At 49.6% G+C, this 12,434-nt stretch overlaps 1 protein-coding gene across 1 annotated transcript in view; it reads left to right on the forward strand.

The window, feature by feature from the left end:
- The window catches only part of LRCH3 (leucine-rich repeats and calponin homology (CH) domain containing 3), a gene marked incomplete at its 5' end in the record, with an annotated part of 39,486 nt that extends 28,150 nt beyond the window's left edge, over positions 1 to 11,336 (forward strand). The window contains 6 exons of the mRNA XM_010155729.1: positions 293 to 341; positions 834 to 947; positions 1,567 to 1,685; positions 3,170 to 3,307; positions 5,480 to 5,557; positions 11,208 to 11,336. Of these exons, the coding sequence (XP_010154031.1) occupies positions 293 to 341; positions 834 to 947; positions 1,567 to 1,685; positions 3,170 to 3,307; positions 5,480 to 5,557; positions 11,208 to 11,336 (627 nt within the window). The remainder of the gene's footprint in view (positions 1 to 292; positions 342 to 833; positions 948 to 1,566; positions 1,686 to 3,169; positions 3,308 to 5,479; positions 5,558 to 11,207) is intronic.
- Positions 11,337 to 12,434: the final 1,098 nt, after the last annotated feature.

Here is a 12,434-nt window from a genome sequence, read left to right on the forward strand (position 1 = left end):
AAGTTTTGGTTGGAAGCAAACACAGCTCCATCCCCGCAGTGTCAGTGCCGTTTCTTCATTCGTTCTCCTCGGAAAAAAGCAATTGTGTCATTTCTACAAAAGAAGAAAACTCGGTTGCTTTCTGCAGAGACAAGACTTTGGGAGCAGCACACTGGGCTTTTTCACATTTCGGGGCGGGGTTCTGAAACGTATTTAGGTGGATGGAGCCTTTGTTAAAGCACAGCAAATCAAAACGTCGTCACAGCTTTTCCAGATTAAGATCACTTACACTCTTCTGCTTTTCTGTCTACAGAGTGATGACAGATCTACCATCTCCCCAGGCTCACCTACCACTCAGACAGGTAACAAGGAAAGGAGGAAAAATTTCTGAAAATTAAGGTCCAAATGCCTGCTTGCTTGCTTGTTCCGTGAAGAGAAGGGAGCACGTGTTCCCAGCTCTCCATGTGGCACTGCTGTGTTTGAGAATGTACCCAGCTATTTTGGGTCCCCTTAGAAACACACGAGGGAAGGGAGAGCAGGGGTGAGGCATGTCCGCAGGCAGAGCATAGGCTTTGGCTGGCTTAGGCCTTCATACAGGCTCTGGCACACAGCAACAGTCGGAACAGTTGTTGGAATCGGTATGTGGAATGTGCTTTGCATGCAAGTGTCCTTGGAAGTGCCTTTTCCTGCTCGGCGCTTTTATCATGCATGGCTGTAATTTATTTTGTCATTATTATATTAAAATACTTGTTTTGTTCTTTTAATTACCACATTGCTGAACCCATTTCCTATTTAAACTCTAACCGTTTCCCTCTTCCTCCTTTCCTTTCCTGTGCCTTTCCACATTTGTTTAGTCCACCTTTCCCCTCCATATCCTGGCTATGCAGCCCCGCCTTCCTATAGAAACCCTTCCCAGCGACCTGAGAGTTTCCTTTTCCGAGCAGCTGTCAGGGATGAAGCAAACAAAGGTAGGTGGTATAGCTCAGAAATCAGCTCGTTTTGCTGTGTTATGTGAACATCTGCACTGCCCAGGTTTTGCACTGCTCTGTTACTTCAGGTCGTCATCATCAAAGTAATTCTGGAGACGTGGCATTAAACACTTTGTGAATAAGCAATTTTTAATTTAGAGCTGTCAAATATGCTTTGGTCAGATTTGTGGAAATGTGGGAATTTGTCCGTGCTTGCACCTAAAAAGATACTCGGGAAATGCCACAAAAATCTTCAAGAACCGACGAAGGCGGTGTGCTAAGTTTCGCGTTGCACAGCAGCGCCTAACTAGCCCTTTCTGTCGGGAGACTGAACTGTTCCAACATACTCCATCTAGCAAAACTTTGTCCTCCTTTGTGAATTATTACTGGCCAACAGAAAGGACAGAACCTAAACAGAAAGGAAAATGGGTTAAAGAACACGTAATTTAGATTAGTAGAGCGTTCGTTTAGTTAATAATCAGGCGAAAGAACAGGAATGTGAAAAGGGACGCAGTGCACGCACGGGGGAGCCCTGTGTGCGCACCTGTAGTCCAGCCCGGAAGGACAGTCAGCCGAGCCGTGCTCAGTGATTTTTCTTTCCTTCACGCTGCACGTTTAGCCGTTGCTTCGTCTTCCACCCGTGCCTTGTCCCCTGCTAATGAGTCTGCAGACCCTCGCGTCCGACAACACTCCAGACAGCGAGAGGAGGAGCTGGAGCTAATAGAGCAGCTACGTAAGGTACGCGCTGCCGGGACATCCTAGGACGTGGACATCCTAGGAAACGCCTTGTGCGCACCCCGTGTGCGCCCCGCCGAATCTGCCCTGGTGTTGTAGACCGATTTCACCGAACCCAGATGGTGCACAGTTGACCAAAATTAAACTGGCTTGCACCAGCCGAAGTGGTTCTTTCGGACGGATGTGGCGGTGTTCACTCTAAAGTCAGCTTCAGATTCTGTACAATGACCCGTGCTGACTCCAGCTTCTGAGTGGCCGCTGATCTCTGCTGTTGAAACGAACGTGTGCTTGCTTCCTTCCTTAGCCGCCCTCACACCCGTACAGTATCCCTGGAAAGTTGCCTGCCTTCCTCTCCATCTGTTTTTTAAAACTCCTTGTTGCTGTAACGCGCACAGAAAAGGAGGTGGAGTGCAGAGACAGTGCCAGTCACGCTGACAGCATGGTTTCCTTCTGTGCTCTGGATCCACCTGTTGATCCTTGCCTTATCCTTAGCTAAGTGTGGAACACCTGAGGCACAAATATTCCTTTCCCTTGTGATTTTTGTCTGTTCAGGGCCACCACGCTGACAGTTGAAAATGCCACATGGCATTAAGGTACCACTCTGCTTCGCCCCAGGCTTGTTTCTGGAGAGCACGAAGGGATTCCCTGAGGTGCTCTAATGCTTTGAACTTTCCCAACAAATAAGAATTCCTGCTTGTTAAAGCTGAGTTTAAAAGCCGTAAGCATCCCAGATGGATGGGGAGAATTCCTTTTCTTTGTCCTTACTTTAACATTTACCGTCTCCTTTCTCTAAAAGGAGAAAGGTACCTTAAAACAAAACTTGGTGCTGTTTGCAGAGCCTCTCTTCTGTTACCGCAGACTGCTTTGTGTGCAGTCTGACTCTTGCTCTGCTCACCAGGTAAGCCCAACTCTTTTTTTTTTTTTTTTTAATACTTAAAAAAATTTAGAGCGTAACAGCTCAGTGAAATTCACACTGTTCGAAATTATTAGAAGCCTGAAATGAATTTTTATTCATTCCCTTACACAAGCTACCTACCTCATTTTTTTAAACTATTTATGGCAAATAGTTCAGGTTTTCCTTTACAGGCAAAAAAGTTTCTTGTCTTTTGTTAACTGTTGCCCTTCAACCCACAAAGACAATTATTTTCACTTCCCTTGGCCAGGACCATTCTCTGAGAATATGTAGGATTAGGAGAACTTCTCTTAGACCCTGATTTCCATTCCTTTTGAGTAGTGGTTCATTAGTCCCCTGTGCTGTACAATGAGAGCTGTTCATTGTTGAACTCGACTGCTCCCAGACTGTGGTCGGCTCCAGGCCGCAGCAGCGCGCAGAGCTCCTTGATGCTACTCAGAGCTGTTGGGAAACGTCACAAGGGTGGACAGGGAGTTGTAACGCAAACACTGCTCTTACAAAACCTGCTGCAGAACTAAACGGTTGGAGGAAACCCGCTCTTATTGGGTGTGTTTCCGTGTTCCTTTTCCTACAGAACATAGAATCACGGTTGAAGGTGTCGTTGCCCAGCGACCTTGGAGCAGCTCTCACCGATGGTGTCGTTCTGTGCCACTTGGCTAATCACGTGCGTCCCCGCTCTGTTCCCAGCATCCATGTCCCCTCACCTGCTGTTGTAAGTATGTCATAGGCACCGTTTTTATAGGTGTCCACATAACATCCATCAAAGTCCTGTAAGCCAGGCAAATGCTAGATTTTGTCATGTGAATGTACGTGACAAAAAATAACCGTGTGTAGCATCATTAAAAGAAATTATATTTGGGGTTGTTTCATTTAAATTAAGTTACTTCTTACAGAGATTTTAAGAAAATGTGTTCCCTACGTTAACTTGAAAAGTCCTCCCTACATTAACTTGAAAACTAGTGAACTAATTGACAGTTCAGCGTGGAAACTGAGATTAAGACATTTCAAAAGATCCAAAGGTCTGAGCAGTTGAAGAAAACAGATGGCAGGCAAATACAACATTCTCTACAACGTTTAGGGTCCCACTATGCGAGGCAGAGAGGCCAAGTTGAATCCTGTGTGCACTTTACAGCACTACAAATTCCTGTGCTTAGGAATCCTAGCAGAGCACACTCCAGCTCCTTGGAGAACAGCATCCCCTGGAACAAAACAAACCCAGTGGTACCGTTGTGTTAATAGGGGAGAAGGTGGTTGTACATGTGGACTGTTCAGAGCAGGCAGGAAGGAAGAACACGGGGAATTTTGAACGTTTCTGGAGCTGTTTCTCTTACCCTGCCCTGCTGCGGTGTTGCTGGAAAGCCAGGAAGGTGATCTATTTCTGGGTGCTTTACTGTGTGACTTGTGGGGAAAGCACAGAATTAGAGAAAGGTCAAGAACTGTGAAATAACGAAGATTACATACCTAATCGGAAAGTTCAGTGAAAATATGCAGGGTCAGCTACTTTAAGGTAGTGGGGAGAGGCAGATGGCTCGTTACGCACCTCTAAATGGGGTGTGTAAGGAAAAGAGCCTGAAGATTGTTCCGGGGCGGGAAGTTACACCATGCGTGTTGTGTTTGCTTTTCCTTATTTTGGAGTCGGTCTTTGCGTTGGTTGGAATTTGAACTGGCACTTAGCGGGCTGCCTCCTGTATCATTGTGGTTCCTCTTCCTGGGAACAAGCCGTTGTCCTCATGATTTTGAGAACGGCTGAACTGGACACGCCAACGCTTTGGGCAGATCTTGGGATCCCTGGGAGAAGAGGCATACAGCCGCTATTCAGATGACTTGCGTCACTGTCTTTTCAATGGCCTGGGTTTATGTCTTGTTGAGTGTGCTGGGATAGAACTAAATCATGGCTTTGTCATATAAATCCCAAGGAAGAGGCAGCCTGGAGCTGCACGGCTTCAGGAGCAGAAGAGGCATCATGTCATTCCTCAGTCACAATGCCAGCTTTGTATTCCCTCTGGGGGGAAGAAGTCAGCGCTAGCCATTAACCTGCTCTCCTGTCGGGGAAATACGGCACGCTGGGGGCTCGAGCAGAACCCCCGCCACTCAGGGAAGTGTTGAACCAGAGAGGCCGCTGCCTGCTGCTGCGTGGGCAGGGGATACCTTCTTCAGAGCAGCGGGAAGCTGTTGTGTCCTTAGCCAGAAGAGGAAAAGCCATAGGAACGGAAATGAGGGAGCCTGTGTCGTGGTGTCTGTGTAGAGGGGCGGGTAACTAGAAAAAAAGCTGGTTTGGAAAAAAGCCAGGGAGTGCAAATCCGACAGCTACCTCAGCCGCCTCCACAAGAGGCGAGCAGGCAGCGAGCTTCGGTTCCCGTGTTCTTCCTTTCTTTTCCGGTTTCTTCCAGCCTTCAGGTGTTTCAGTCTCCTCACTAACAGAAATAAGGGTTGATATTTATACTGTGTATTGTTAATCCAGAACAGACTCCAGGTTGCTTCATACCATGCAGTTGCCCTGAAATCACAGCATGGAAGCCATGCTGCACCTGTGTTTCATTCAAAACACTTTTTTTTTTTTTAAATTGTCATGCTGTAGTCACTGAGAGTGTGAGCCAGTTTTATACAACACCTTGTATACACACATTGCACAGCTCAGAGCTGTCTGTGTAAAAACATCCAGCACTGATAAATTAGCTTGTCATAAAATACCGTGGAAATTTGGGCTTGCTTTTTTCTAAAGAAAAGCAAACTTCAAGAGCCTGCTCTGAATTCGACAAGGTTACGTCAGTGCAGCGTGGTTTTGGCAGAGGAATTTATTAGGGGGTTTATTTAAATTAAAAATGAAGATCTTTTAAAATCCTGCCGGTTAAGATCACTGTATGCCTGCCTTTTTACTTTGCAGCCTAAACTTACGATGGCCAAATGCAGACGCAACGTGGAGAATTTCTTGGAAGCTTGCAGAAGGATTGGGGTGCCTCAGGTACGTATTTCGGCTGTCCCGCTGACAGTGTTTTGGGTGCAGATGTGCACCGTGCCGCAGAAAATCAAACCCCCTTTGAGAGATTTGGTGAAGACAAAATGGTGACGAGCGTAGCAGGTTCAGGTGTAGGGGATGTCTTGCAGTATAGATCAGACTTGCCTGGCATTGTCTTCCAGAGCAAAACCAAGTCAGGAGTAGTTTATCGGAGGTCTGGCCCACTTGCTGCCGTGCCTCAGATTCGTAACAGCTGGTGCAGTTCGAGCCTCCTTTGGAACTGCAGGGTATTTCTATAAACACAGTTAGCGTTTGCTCAGGGTTAGGTATTTCACAGCTTAAAGTGGGGTAAGATTTGGGTGATGTTTGTGTTATTTTTATCCCAAAGCTTTTCATGTTCCTTCAGAATAGTTCTTTCCCGTGAACGTCTTTACTCCCTTACCAACAAGTCGCAGCGTTACTGGCCCCTCTGGTGGTAGCTATCTTTGCATAGATCCTAATGCTTTTGTTACCTACCAGTGGTAGGGGTATTCCTTGTCCCATTCTGAGGCTTGGAAGATCTAGGAGGTGGGGACATAGAAAATAGTCCCTCCAAGTCCAGGTGTCCTGTTTTATGCTGCCCTGTCCTTTCCACTGTGTCTTATTCAGCAGCTGTCTCAGTGCAAATGGTTTTGATATGTCATGTTTTTCTTAATTTTTCTTCTATTACATTAATTGATTTGGTTGTTACACTGCTGAGCACTGGGGGGTGGGGGTGGTGTAGGTGATGGTTTCTTTCTGTTGTATCGTGAAAGGGAAGAGTAGGCCCAGTGACTCATTTCCCAGATATTTCCAAGAGCGGTGTTCTCGGCCAGGCCGTGTTCCTGCTGTTCTCAGACAGCTTCACCTGCAGGCCTTTGAGCTGTGGGGACTGTGGGACAGGTCGTGTACGGAGCTGCCCGGCAGCTGCACCTGGCTCAGCGGCGAATCGCGTTGAAGGTGGCAGGGAGCTGTAAGCGATCGTTAGTACTTTGAGATCCTGCACTGGTTTGGTCCCCCAAGAAACTCTGACTTTTATTCCCAGTGAACTGCACAAAATACATTAATCTGGGGCAAAATTGTTCAGTTCCATCCCAGCTTCCCTATTTGTAGTTCCCTCAAATGTGAAGATGTAATTCTTGTGGGACTGCAGTATGGAGCAGGTCACTGACACGACCCACACTTAAAAACAAACAGAAAAGCCACTCAGGAAGTCCCCTGTAGACCCAGCTACATCTGCAGCTCCCGGCCAGGCCCCTCCTGGTTTTCTCGTATCCCCTGCTGTAATATGAAAGGGTTCAAGGGAGGTGTCTGGGGAAACTCGCTGAAATACCCCACCTCAACTCGGCGGCTGCTCTCACACACGTTAAACGTATGCTGAGATGTGAGCGTGGGGTACCCGTATGCAGGGATGGCGTGGCAGCCCGGTAGATTCGATGCCTGCGGGTATTTCCTTTCAGGTTGCCCAGAGAAGCTGTGGATGCCCCATCCCTGGAAGTGTTCAAGGCCAGGCTGGATGAGGCTTTGAGCAACCTGGTCTAGTGGAAGGTGTCCCTGCCCATGGCAGGGGGGTTGGAACTGGATGGTCTTTAAGGTCCCTTCCAACCCAAACCATTCTGTGATTCTGTAATTTAAATTGTAACTGCAGAAATGAAAGGCTTTCTGGAAGTGTGGATCTGTGTAGAAATACCTACCTTGCCTTCTGAGGGAAGGTGACTTGCAGAAAAGGTTAGTTAGAGGCACCAGAGTGAAAAGGCTGGTGAAAGCCCCAGCACCAAAAGAAACCAGCAGTTGAACAGGCTGATGTGTGCATCTGGATTTCCCTGGTGTCAGCACTTACCTGTGTGAAGGGGAGGGAAAAGACACACAGTGGGAATAGCTGCAGAACATGTAAGCTCTAATTAGTAGTAGGTGTTTCTGCAGGGTACTGCGTTTGAGCATCAGTTCCCCATGCATAATCCCTCCTGCTGCTGTGTTCCCATCCCTGGAAGTGTCCAAGGCCAGGCTGGATGAGGCTTGGAGCAACCTGGTCTAGTGGAAGGTGTCCCTGCCCATGGCAGGGGGTTGGAACTGGATGGTCTTTAAGGTCCCTTCCAACCCAAACCATTCTGTGATTCCGTGATTCATTAGCTGAGACTTAGCTTCGGTGCGTGTGCTCAGTGCCAGCAGCGGCTCAGAAACCTGCGGCCTCTTTGCTTCCCCGAGACCCACGCTTGTCACCGCGGCACACGCAAAGCGCCGTGGTTTGAACCACGAAGCACGGTCCCTGCGTAAGCTGTGCAGGCCACGGGCGCTTCGCTGCCCGGCAGATCCCTGCGTTGGGCGAGCCCTGTGCGATGGGAGTCCGGCAGGTTGCTCCGAGAGTTCAGCAGCGGCGGTAAGGCTTCTGGGAGGTGTAGGTGGTGTCGGAGATGTCTGATGACTGACTGCTTCGCGGGTGTTGCTATGGCTAACTGACTGACCTGTTTTTTCTGTCTGTTTTCCCTTCCTGCTCACACACTCTGGACAGGACAATCTTTGTTCCCCTTCTGACATTCTTCAACTAAACCTCAGCGTTAAAAGAACAGTTGAGACTCTTCTTTCCCTGAGGACAGATTCGGAAGAATCCAGTCTTGTCTCCCTTTCCGTTCAGCTCTGGGGCTTTGTGGTGTTTTACTGTACCCTGATGCTAACGCTCTGTATGTTCTATCGCTGGGTCTTTTTCCTCTAGCCGAAGGGTAGCGCTGCTGCTTCCCCCCTCCATCGTGCTGGTGCTTGGGAAAGGATTTTGGGGTTTGTCAAGACTGTCTGTATGAAGTGCTTGCTTTCCCGCTGATGGGACGGAGGCGACAAGTACGACGTGCGCCCGCGCGACCGTCTCTGGCATCGCTCACGTGTGGTTTTGCTGTGACGCGTTTAGCAGATGTGATGTTTTTACGAGGGAGGAAGAGCTGCCCGTGGGCTAGCTCCGGGGACTGAGGTGAGGGTGCTGCAGGCTGCCCACGAGTGACGTGGTGCTGGGAAGACTGCGTCGTGCCTCAGTCTCCCCGTCCATGTAACGGGAATTGCACCCACTTTGGTACATTGCTTCGGGTTTATCTGATGAAAAATGTTAAAGAATGTGAAGTATTTGTTTCAACATCAGTGTTCTTGATGAGATCTCACATCTCAGGAGACATGGTCTGGGGGCGTTTGTCCACAGGAGTTTGTTATCAATACTTTTGTTCTCTTACCCCCTGTCCCTTATCCTGCTTCTGGGAATGTTCGATTTCCCAGATTTCTAGACTGCTGAGTCTAGGGGTTTTTTTCCCTGACTCTTTTAAAAAAAACTTCATTTTTAAAATAACAGTCAGTGAATCCTGAGCTACTTGAGCTTCTTCGTAACAGATCCAGCAGGAAATCTTCAGAAAATGGAGCTCTCCAGCAGCTTTGAGAGAAATGTTTTCTGTCACAAAAGGAAAAAGCCTTAAGATTTTATCGTAGCATTTTCCTGTGCTCTGGATAAAGCTTAACAAAAACATCTCGAGTTGCCACTTAATGTGGACGCCCCAATCTGGGCTGGTTTCGTGCTTATTCCCGTCTTCCTCTCATCCCGTCGTTTTCAGAAACCCTTGTGTTTCTGAAACTGCAGAAACGTAAGTCCCGGCTGCACAGTCACTTCACTGCTGTACAGAACTCAGGTATCCCGTAAGGCTTCAAAGCTTTTCCCTCCCCAGGAAAAGCATCCTGGTGCTTTAATGCTTTAATGTCTCAGGGACACCCCCAAACTCCGGGACGCTCCCCGAAGACCATGTCTCCTCAGAGTGTAGGTTGGTTGAGGGCCGTGACAGGTAAGTGGGGAGGAAAAACGGCTCTTCCAAAGGTGTGTTCAATAAATCCGCTCCCTCTGGAAAAACAGGATGTGGTTTGTACGCCCAGCAAAGTGGTGTTCGTGTCCGGCATCACCCTGGGACAACGCCGGGGCGCGGACACGCGGGAGTGGGGTCGCAGACGCGGTCGCTGCCGGTAAAGGTGTGTTACGTGTGCGGGGTCTCGCCGGCTCTCGCACCACGAGGCCAGCGTGTGGCCAGGGAGCAGGCGGAGGGCTGACGCCCTCTGTCCAGGGCGGGAGTCCTGTCCAAGCAAAACATTTTTGAGGCAAGAGCAGCCCTTTGACAGAGGGAGACGGTTTTGTTGCCAAATCCGCTATTCTTGCACTGCTGACCGGTATGAACTAACACGAACTCGGTGCCTGTGTGTAACTTGTAACGAACACTGTGACGGAAGCTGCCAGGGGTTTTACGCTAACGGTGCCTTCCGGTTTTTAAACTCTGTTTGTCGTGACCGTCTGTGGTACGGAGTCATTCCAAAGCTTTTCCTCTTGCCTGTTTGCCTACACGAGAAAAAAAATGAGGCGGATTTGCTCGAGTTTACAAGTATTTTCTCAAAAAGCACACTTTTTTTTCAAAATAACATAAATTTACTGGGAGAAAAATAGGTTTCAGCCCCATCACAGGGCTTACTGCCAGAATTCCAGCCCGGGTTCATGGCTTTTTCCCCCCGCTCTGAGCATGCGGGAGGAACGTTGGCTGCCATTCGTTGTGCTGAAGGATTGCCCTAAAATTCAGTAAGGATTCAGAAAGCGGAGGAGCGCAGGTTGCCGTGAAGAACCTGTGAAAAATAATCATCTCTGTAGCTCTGTAGGAAGGACGCGCTCTGGTCATTTTCTACAGACTCAGGGAACGGTTGGACACGTATCCTGACTGTTGTGGTGGCCAGGATGTGCCGGGGACTTACGTAGGATGAGGCTTGAAATCCCCCTTAGACTAGCACCGTTGTTAATAAACACTTTGAAACCTCTTTTTGCATGTTGTGTATTACTCTCGTGCCTCAGAGTGGGGTCGGAGGCAGCCTGCCAGCGGGGGTGGTCCGGCAGGTAACCCGCCGGCAGTGGCCCACGCCACGGGGGACTTTTGCCTCTGGATTTCTCTCGCCTCAGACGGGAGAAACGGCATTTTCTCCGTTTGTGACTGAGGTTGTTGCAGTCACGCGGAGGAGCGAGGCTCTTTTTTTATTTCCCTTCCATAAAACCACTTGGCGCTTTCTGCTTTCTGCTTTCTGAGGAATTTCTGTCTCGGCCGGGACCAGCACGGCCAGGCTGTCTCACAGGGTGGGAGTTGTAACTCTGCCGTTCCCGTGTGCTTGGGGCAGCGTTTCCGTGGCTCTGCGCTTCCAAGCAGGACACCCTTGGGAAGGTGTCGTGGGAGGGAAGCCACGGGTCCTTTCCCGCTCTGTGTTGTGGCAGCTTCGGCACCTTGAGGCGAAGCGTCCCCCTCCTTCGGCTCCTCCGCTGCCGTACGCGGCCGCCCTTCCGCTGAGGGCGGCTGGCGATTCCCTGCACCTCCCCGCTCCGCTCTCGGATTCCACTGGAACGCTGCTCTGGTACCCCATCACCAGGGTCACCCAGCGCCGCCTCCTCTGCGCGTCTGAGCTCGTCACTCGCCGCCGACGTTTCGTTTCATGCCGTGTGTGCCCGTGACCTGTCCGCGACATTTCATAGCTCAGTCACCTTTTGCCTGATTTTTTTTGGTTTGTTTGGTTTTGTTTTTTTCTTTTTTTCCCCTTTTCAGTTGTGTTTTTCATCCATTTTGTTTCTGTCTTTGTTTTGTTCCCCATTCAGGAGCAATTATGTTTGCCTCTGCATATTTTAGAAGAGAAGGGTTTGACACAGGTAGCTGTGACTGTCCGGGCGCTCCTGGAGCTGGCGCCCCCAAAGCAGCAGCAACTTCACCACTTGTCTGCTGTGTAAAGGACTCCGGGACCTTTTGGGTTACCTTGGCTAAGCGGAAGGACGCGAAGACTTTACTGCCCGTGCAGTGCATCCCAACACGCAGAGCGCTCTTCTAAGGAAAGGAGTGGCCGTGATTCCTGACAGGAATTTACTTCGTTTCTCCATTTTTTTTGGAGATCACAACAGTTTCAAATAACGTTTTTATGATCGATATTTTTGCCCCTTATTTAAAAAAAAAAAAAATCATAAATAAAGAATTCCTTGGGGAGGAGGGCAGGGAATTCTGGCGGCTGTAGAAACGGACCTCGTAGGCTGAAGACCTGGGTGGAGAGTTCGGAAAGCGAATCCGCAGGGAATTGGTTTGTACAAAAACAGACATTGCCGCAGCAGGCACGTGGGGAGAGCAAACTCCTTCCTTCCCCGCCGGGCTCAAAGAAAGGGGATTTCCTCGCCTCCAAAGACCAGCAGCAATTCCTGTTAGATACAAAAGCAGTGGCAGCGCACGGCCGTACCTGCCGTGTGGGATAGCGGGGTCGAACCTGATGCAGCTGTAACGTGTGTTGGCGTCATCGCTCAACGTTTGAAGGAGAAAAAATCCAGATTAATTGGTTTTCCCAAGGGAAAAAAAAAGCCCTGCGTTTTCTCCACAAGAAACCCCATAGTAAAGGATGCTAAACCAGAGCTGAGTTAACCACGTGGGCTCTCGCTGGGTTTGCTGTTTGGGTTTTAACGTATCTCAGACAACCGTCCCTCGGTCACGCCGGGGGGTGTTCGGTTGCTGGGTGGTTTTGTCCAGTGCCGAGATGTCGCCGGGAGCTGCGTCCGCGCTGCAGCCCACCCTGCTGGCGTTAAGAGCCCCTTGCCAAGTGCCGCGTTTGCTGAGGGCTGGAGCTCCACGCAGAGCTGCCCACGCCGGGCAAGGGCCCGGCCGCCGCGAGATTCATCACTCTCAGAGCACGGTTCCTGGATTTCTGCAGGCGGGCGCGTGTTGCCGGGGCAGCGGTCTGCTGCGAGAGGCGGCTCCTCCTTGAGGCTCTGACAAGGTGTTAAGGAATGGAGCCTCTTGTCGCTGGAATTTTTGTAGGAACAGCGGCCGCTTTCCCAGCAGGAAAATGG

The sequence above is a fragment of the Eurypyga helias genome, unplaced genomic scaffold (genome assembly GCF_000690775.1).
Source record: "Eurypyga helias isolate BGI_N326 unplaced genomic scaffold, ASM69077v1 scaffold15757, whole genome shotgun sequence".
NCBI lineage: Eukaryota > Metazoa > Chordata > Aves > Eurypygiformes > Eurypygidae > Eurypyga > Eurypyga helias.